General features: G+C 42.9%; 1 protein-coding gene across 2 annotated transcripts; it reads right to left on the bottom strand.

Moving 5' to 3' along the window:
- Nucleotides 1-1,647: 1,647 nt before the first annotated feature.
- LOC120698743 lies at nucleotides 1,648-5,883 on the bottom strand. 2 transcript variants are annotated; one of them, XM_039982460.1, is made up of 6 exons: nucleotides 5,682-5,883; nucleotides 4,541-4,618; nucleotides 4,077-4,178; nucleotides 2,851-2,940; nucleotides 2,646-2,747; nucleotides 1,648-2,346 (listed from the first exon to the last, which is right to left on the bottom strand). In XM_039982460.1, the coding sequence occupies exons 1-6, from the start codon at nucleotides 5,807-5,809 to the stop codon at nucleotides 2,124-2,126; spliced, it is 723 nt and encodes a 240-aa protein (XP_039838394.1). In that variant the 5' UTR covers nucleotides 5,810-5,883; the 3' UTR covers nucleotides 1,648-2,123. The 2 variants fall into 2 exon arrangements, with proteins under 2 accessions (XP_039838394.1, XP_039838395.1); XM_039982461.1 differs by having other exon boundaries at nucleotides 1,652-2,346; nucleotides 5,324-5,764.
- Nucleotides 5,884-8,906: the final 3,023 nt, after the last annotated feature.

Raw genomic sequence — 8,906 nt, 5'->3', positions numbered from 1 at the left:
TACCCTGCTGTCTCTCTCCCCGAGCTGGGGACTGCATGCATCAGGTAGATTTGATCAGCACAATCAACTCCTTTAGACTGGTTCTGATTGTAGTTAATAATTAAGCCTCACCGGTAGCAAGGAAAGTACACTTTCACGTAGTCCTCCACACACTGGCGCGTCTCATTGCCATCCGCGAACGCCTTGCTTCCTCTGCAGCATATCAAGTGGAACGCAAGTGAACAGTAAAGATTCTGGCTGGCACAAATAATCAATTCTTTAGCATGAGATAGATAGGCATGCTCACCTCAGAGGCGACCCGGTCCTCTCAATCTTCTGCAAGCTAGGCAATATGGTGCGGTCTGCAAAAGAACTGCCTGTGCTTACGCCATCAGGATAAACAGCTGCAATGTAATTGTGGTAGTACGAATCTGCGGCTGCTGTGCACCCTAGCTTCCTCATGTCAATATAGATTTGTTGGAACGGAGGATCGACGGACGATCACAGATCACAGAAACACGAGACATGGCGACGAACGCCCCAACCGCCGAACGGCCTGTATGTTGGCTTCTCTTATTCCACTCGGCTCGGCAAAAGGAAACGGTGGAGTACAGAGGCTATTTATCAGCCAGGGGACACACACATAGGAGCCACGAACTCCCAGCCCGGCCATCTCGCCAAGAATCGCACGATCCTACCCTCAACGTCCTGCATGCTCGTTCCGGACGACTCGGCCACCTCCCGTGCTAACCGGCGCCTCCCTCTGCTCCTAACCTCCTCCTAGGATACTGCAGCCTGGACGCAACAACCATACATCCGTTCTGCCCCAAGACCTGGACTCCGAGTCCACAGTAGCTCAACTGCATGGCGCCAACACACACAACACACACACCAGCAACACATCCATGCATGGCGTGTTTATTCCAACAAACTCCCCCTAAACACGACATGTCATTGCCGGAGTTGCTGCAGCTGCCGTCGTCTTCATCGCCACAGCCGCCGCTACGCCCTCCTGACATGACGCGGCCACGGGCCACCTCTGCATGTCCATCTCCGGCGAACGCTGCACGCTTGCCGTCGCCGCCACGGCCTCCACCCTCGACGCGAACCGAGCACCCGATGGCCTTCATCATCTTCTCCGGCGACACACGCCGAGCTTTTTCTCCACCAGCAACTTGTGGCCATGGACAGCACCATATGCACTGCAGCCACCATCTTCGTCCTCAGCGACACACGCCGAGCTCCATGTACGCCGGCGACACACGCCGCGCACGAACGCGAACTGGTTGACGCCTCCTCCTCATCAGCGCCATGAGTGCCACACAATTACTTGCGATGGAGCCAAGCGCCATGACTTGCAGACTGCCGCACGGTCCGGGCGACAAACGCCCTACCCCTGGCGACGAACGCCGCGGAGCAGCACGCCATCTTCTTCGGCCCCGGTGCGACGCACACGCCGCGGAGCACATCTTGCCCGGCAAGATCGACACACGATCCGCTGTCGAGCGCCTCCACCGGCGACCACGCAAAGGCCGACACACGGCCCGGCAATTAACCTCGTCGCTCCGCAACCGGACAACGCCATCAGGCCGCCGGCGAACTCCGGCTTGCGCCAACCGCCGCCATGAACGCCGGCTCGTGCCGGCCACCACCAGCACACCTCCGACGAGGGGAACGTATCTCCTGACGACCTAACCTTGCTCTTGATACCAATTGTTGGAACCGAGGATCGACGGACGATCACAGGAACATGAGACATGGCGACGAACGCCCCGGCCGCTGAACGGCCTGTATGTTGGCTTCTCTTATTCCACTCGGCTCGACAAAAGAAAATGGTGGAGTACAGAGGCTATTTATCAGCCAGGGGACACACACATAGGAGCCACGAACTCCCAGCCCGGCCATCTCGCCAAGATTCGCACGATCCTACCCTCAATGTCCTGCATGCTCGTTCCCGACGACTCGGCCACCTCCCGTGCTAACCGGCGCCTCCCTCTGCTCCTAACCTCCTCCTAGGATACTGCAGCCTGGACGCAACAACCATGCATCCGTTCTGCCCCAAGACCTGGACTCCGATTGGCACAGCAGCTCAACTGCATGGCGCCAACACACACACACCAGCAACACATCCATGCATGGCGTGTTTATTCCAACAAGATCTGCCCTCTAAGCCACAAGACGAGCTCCGGATGGGCCTTGTAGATATTTCGCTCGGGCGCACCTGCTTCGACAGCGCCATTATCAGCTTCACCATTGGCTACCATGTGATCCAGAAGCCGCAGTGCGCGCTCCCACTTCTCAGTACGCAGATAAGAATCCAGATCACTGGCATTTCCTTCATTCTCCTGATCCTGATCCACTACAATCCTGCAATATTCAAATGGAAATGTTACTCTTTTTTGTCACATGCATCACCTCATTTCACACAATACTCAACCCAATCTAGCATCCTCGCTCCAATTTAGCATCACCTGATTTCGTCTAACAATGGTAGGACCGCTACTATTCAGAACAAACGACACTAGTAAGGGCACTACTTCACACACCTGTTCTAAATAGACCAAAGAACTAAAATTGAGTACCAGTACCACAGCAGGTAAATTCCTGATTATCCACGAATATCATAGCATGGATGCAGCAGTAATCCTGCACATAACTGAACTTACATGTTCATTGGCACCATAACAATCGTTTCCTCACGGTCAGAGCCCCTTATAGCATGGAAGTTCACAGCATGAAGTTCAGTAGAAGCATCCTCTTCCGGTGCACTACAAAGTACATCAGTACAACATTCATCAGGTAGCAGTTTACAAAACAACAATGTCCAAAAGAAGTAATAACATGTATGACTTATACACATACTGAACTTACATGATATTGGGCAGAGTGGACTCATTCTCAGTTATTTCAGCATAAATTTCTGAAGTAATTGGTGCAGTGACTATATTCTCAGCTGAGTCCCTATAAAATACAAAGTTCGCAGCAGAAAAAACATTAATCATGAATCAGGCCAAAACAAAACTATCAATCCACTGGTGAAACAAAGGCGTTGAGCATGGGTGAACCAATTAAGGGGATGTCATCACATTTATTCAAATCGAGCAATAACAAGTCCCTTCTAAAGCACACATATATGCTATATTGATGCATTTTCATATCGTGCCATTGTAAATTGTGCAAATATATGTGGTTCGGTTTAGCTAAAATGCCAGTGAAATAAAAAAGTCACTCCATCTATCACAGGTGTCACTCTATTCACACTTTGTTCGCCCTGAACCATGCCCTTTTGATTGGCAGGTTCCAAATTGTCTAATCCAGCTTAAATAGGCCATCAATTTAGTCCATGACTCCATGCATATTGGACAGTTCAGATGTCGATTACAGAGCATTGACATTCATTAGCATATAAAACACTAGTTATTCATTCATGTTACTCCTTTGTAATAGAAAGGATGGAGAATTTAACTTGAATAGTACTGGAACTAGAGAAAGTGACATGCCAACAATATGTAGATCCAAAAATGTGGTAATGATCGTGCAATAACACTTGCAAACATTGCTGATCTTATGTGCTGTAGAAATCAGAGAAAACTTATATGCTATTGAAATCCAGCAATGACTCATAATCGTCAATCACCTCAGCATTAAAAGCAGCATCCTCTACGAGGGCTCTACAAAGTACAAAGTTTAAACCAATAAAAAACTAACCATGAGGCAGTTGGATATAAAATCCTTTCATCTCTATCTGAAAAGGCAATTCATAAAACCACTAACTGCAAAAGAGTCCCATTTAGAAGTTATGTCACATACTGGTACACACTTCATGTAAACAATTTAGTGGGGAGTTTGTAATGGATTTGGTTCTTCATGATCCAATCCACATTGCAGTCATACCAGTCCTCGCCTTACTGGGCTACATGACGGGCTAAGGCCACTCATTTGGAAAGCTATTGCAGCTGCATGCATGCCAGTGTCAAGCATGCAAACAGACCAGGATCAGCAAGAAAGAAACACGCCATAGACATCCATCGCAGAGTCGATTAAAACTTAATGCGTGCAACTGGAAGGGGAAAAAGAAACAGATTTCGAGTGCTCACCCTGCAGCTGCAGTATCATTCTGTGTTGGGGCAGCTGGCTCTCCGGTTACTTGTCCAAACAATTCTTGCATCAGAGAAGGGCACTCTTGTTCTGATAGTAGACTGTATGTACATTGTTTTTAAAAATATAATTCCACGAAGGGGCATGCTATGCAGAAGGAAATGTTGAATAATATAGAAGCATTTATGCATGCAACATTTAGGCACTCCTTGGACTTACAGAAACAGAAATCACAGTATTACTACTGTTCAAGAGCTATCTGTTGAGCCAAGTCTATGTATCATGCATATGTACTGAACTTCATTCGAATTGACTTATTTTGAGTTAGTTTATACTAGTTAGAAGGAAATTTAGAATAAGCTAACAAACCAAAGGCAGGCCCAGGCATAATTCATTATTAGTTGGAGCAAATGTAGCTGGAGCAATGTTGAAAATGCTTATTTGTTTTCTGGCACATACTTACATAGATAAGAACTCCTGGTCTTCAAACTCCCCTTGATATGCTTCACTATTGTCAAATCCAGCAAATGTGGGCATATGCCTGCACATAACAGGTAAACGATCATGTACTGGTAGAAATACTGCACGAACTGTACACATGCCAATTGAGTAACCTGTGGCACATGTCATAGCTTAATAAAATGAACTGGGCAATAACAAAAGGCGCTTTGCCGTATAAGCTCAAAGCCACACAATACATAAACTGCAGTCTCTTGCATCAGATTAGTTTATGCATGATTGTTACACTGTAGTTTCCTATTATTTTGATCCCTAATGCACACAGAAGATCATCCAAATATTACTGTCCATCATAGTCATAGAAGCTGGTCGCCCAGTCACAGATGTGGTCAAACTAGTATTATAAGGGCCCTTGCAACCGTATACATTATATGCTACACCCGAATAAAAGGAACACCTGCATTTCTCTCCTCTGCCTATAGATTAACACCAGATATGATTGTGTGCGTCAACTGACAGTGAAGGCACAATTTCGTTTAAAGGAAAAGACAGTGCAGGCACAGGTAAATCTAATGTAAGATGAAACAACATCAACAGGCAAAATGCATGAGAAAATAACATAATGGATCATGTACTGGCAATGAAATCAGTGATTGTAATAGCCGTGACCCCAAGTGTTCATGTTCAGTGAACAAACGTTCCAACTAATTGTGAAGATCAACATATCCAGGTCCCATAAATTAATACTGGAATAAAATCCTCAGAAAGCCAGAAATATGCCACTCACATTATCTATTGAGTAGAGAAATCCAATGTGATACTTGTTTCAAAACGAAATCCAATCCTTCAGCGAGACTTGTTTCAGTTTCAGAACGAAAGCCAATCCATGGCGGAACTTATTTCAGTACAAAAGCCAATAATCCATGGTTATGCGAGTAAATAAAATCTCGGAAAAACAAACCCTAACTGGCAATCGATCGTTCCGTATAATCCTGCAGGAGTAACCAGGTGTACACCACCGCATTCATAAGCAAGCATGATGCCGCGATATGTGGTGTGATTCTCGAGCATAACGGGGCACACTATGGACGATCTCATGACATGATTAACCATCAGGAAGGAAATAGAAACGTAGAAAAGCGCACGCGTAGTCGGCGAGCTCGGCGTCGCCGAGGGCCGCGTGATCGCGACGAGAGGGAGAGGCGCCCCTGCCTCTACCGCCTCCGCCTGCGCCACCGCCAGCGCCACCGCCTGCGCCTCTCCCGTCCGCCATCCGAAGCACTGCCGCCGTCTCTGAGGGGATAGATGAATGGGGAATCGGGATGAGGGGAATTGCGGCTTGGGTGAGAAGCGAGAGAGCAGCAGAAGAAGGGGGGGGGGGGGGGGGGGGGGATTAAATCTCTATAGAGGGGGGCGGGGGTTTAGGCAACGATCGGCTCCCGTGCCAGGCTGGCATTGAAGCCACCTTGCTCGACCGCTCGCTCACAACTTGCCAGCTTATTACATTTCGGCCCGGCCCGGCCCGGCCCGGCCCATTTTTCTTTTTCTTTCTTTTTGGCATTCGCGCCCAGGCCGATCGTTTCCCTCCTTCAGCCGGGCGCGGCTGTGTATCACTGAACGCGACAGGATAAACTAACGTCAGTTGAAGACGTAGCGCGTGTGTGGGCCGCTTTTCAACTTAATAAATTTGATTGTTTGCGTACACAATTGCTAAATTGGCTTGTTAGATACGGTCCAATATTTATTATTATATAGCATGAAGAGGAAAATAGAATACGCATGCATGCAGAAAAAGACAAACAATAACATCACCCACATGCAACACAACTTTGAAATGAAAAAAATCAATAAATCCCAGAACCAATGTCTAAATTAAATTCACCATTGTATTTCTTGCATCAAGATTTTCAGAACAAGATCACACTTGACTATATTTGAATAATTTTATTTTTTAAACTTTTTTTTTATAAAGGTCGAACGTATGAACCATTACGAACAAATACATCTCTCTTTGCAAACAAAAATAGTAAACCCAACGAACAAATAATAGTATACTACTGAACATCACAAACAAAATTCTGGTGCATGCATGTTGTCAGTTAAATAGGAGAGAGGCTCTGCACATGCATATAAAAAATCCAAAATGAAAAAGATATAACTATTGAACTGTGCATCTAAATTAAATTTAGGATTTTGTCATTATCTTCTTATCATAAATTTGAATTGCACCATTGTCTTTGTTATGACAAGATCTTCAAAACTAAATAATTAATTTCAACTACTGGGAACAAGTAGTTTAAGAATGTGAAGAAATGATTATTTTTTGTGAATAAAAAGCTAAACATAACGAACAATTAATAATGTGCAATGAACAAAATATTACACATCACGAACATTTAACTATATAGAATAAAAAATAAAAAATGAATATCATGAACAAATGGGTAAACATCATGGAAAAATTTAATCTACAAAGCGAACAAATAATTTAGCTTTGCGAACAAATTAGTTACACAAAGACAAATAATATAAACTCAGGAATAAATATTTATACCTTAAGAAGAAACGAATTTCCGAAACAACAATTTTGTATACAGGAAACAATACTATATGAACACACACCAACTTTTATGATGTTTAGAAAAGTTCAAATGGATAAAATTATGTATAAAAAGTAAAGGAGCATGTAAACTAAATAAGAATAAGATAAAAAGATAGGTAAAATAGATAATCTATTTGATATGAAATAGAAAAATAAACTCAAATATTATTATATGAGAAATAAGGGAAATCAAATAAATCAAAGTATTCGAAAGTAGATAAAAGAAAATATCAAATATTAATATTCCTCTGGCCATTGTGCACATAGTTTAAAAAACACATGAACTATAAAAAATAGATTAAATGAATATTATATAGTGTAAAATATCTAAAATTAGAAACAATAGAGAAAATGTGAGAAAAAAGAATAAGGAAAAGGTATTGGAAAAATGAAAAAAATAAAGAATAAGAAAAGCAAGAAAATATCTATAAAATAATCACTAAAGTAGTAACTAAAAATAAAAAAGAAAATAGGAAGAAAAACACAAAAGAAGAAAGATTGGAACAAGGAAAGAATATGAAGAAAGCAAGTAGCAAAGAAAAAAGAAATAAAATAAGAAGAAGAAAAGAAAAAAAACTATAAAGAGAACCTACTGTAGGTGCTGCAATAAGTCCACCAACATTAGTAATACAGTAGTAGTGCAAGTGTACAATTGATGGACTAAAAGCAGATGGCAACAGCTCACTACACAATTGAGAATCAACAAATAAATAGATAGTGAGCTTCGTACGCTAAGCAATATTGGACGAACCGGTTCCACCAAGTCCTTTAGCCGATGGGCCAGTGATTTGTCGCGCGGGCGACATATAGCTGTGGCGCCTTCAACCGGTTCCCTTTCGGCTTGGGTGTCTTCCGTTCGGTCGCACTCCACTTTTGGTGTTGTAAAGTACTGGTCCATAGTCCTCAATACAATTACAAGTAGTCCAGTATGACATTATTATACATCAAGAGGCTTACCAATGGCTAGACAAATAGCAGCAAATTCTTTCTTAGGCTGACAAACTCAAACCCTTCCGGATAGAAGGGCATTTGAGTAACAAAAAGATTAACTCATGAAAAAAAATACATCTAACTTGCCAGCTTCAAGTTATTACTGTTTCAATAAACGTCCTATTATAACCTGCTGTAGAAGGGGATGAAAACGTAAGGGTAAAAAGTGGCCCTGAAAACTGATGATCTCAGTCTCTCACTATCTTTAGGAACTGTTTCGCTGATGCAGAGGAATAGGTGCTCTGGTCAAGTAGGCGAGCAATGGCGACAGCTACAAAAATGCTAGTTCACTTGACTGCACATAACCAAACAAGAAAAATGGTGTTTTGTGCCAATATACTACCTCTGTTACAGAATATAGCTATTTTTAGATTCTCTCCAAGTCAAATCTTTTAAACTTAGATTTTTTTTCTGAAAGAAGATTTAAACTTTGATTGTAGATGGTAAAAACAACCATAGAGATTTATAAAATAAAAATAATATTAATTTATTTATAATGAAACCAACTATCATAATACATAACTTTTTCTATTTAAAAGTAATTATTTTTGGAGATATTAATGGTCAAAGATGAAAATATTTAATTTTGATCAAGCCTAAAAGTTTTTTTTCCTTTTTGAGATTACACAGTACAACTCAGACACTCACAACGCACGCACACTCACACCCCTATGAACACACGTACACAAACTCCACCCCTATGAGTATCTTCGAAGACCGAGCCGGCAAATCCTCGCTCTTGTAACCACTAGGCTACAAGCCCTTTCGCAAGTCTAAA

This window comes from Panicum virgatum, chromosome 3K (assembly GCF_016808335.1).
Source record: "Panicum virgatum strain AP13 chromosome 3K, P.virgatum_v5, whole genome shotgun sequence".
NCBI lineage: Eukaryota > Viridiplantae > Streptophyta > Magnoliopsida > Poales > Poaceae > Panicum > Panicum virgatum.
Note: the sequence above shows the minus strand (reverse complement) of the source record. Positions and strands in the feature narration are given on the sequence as shown.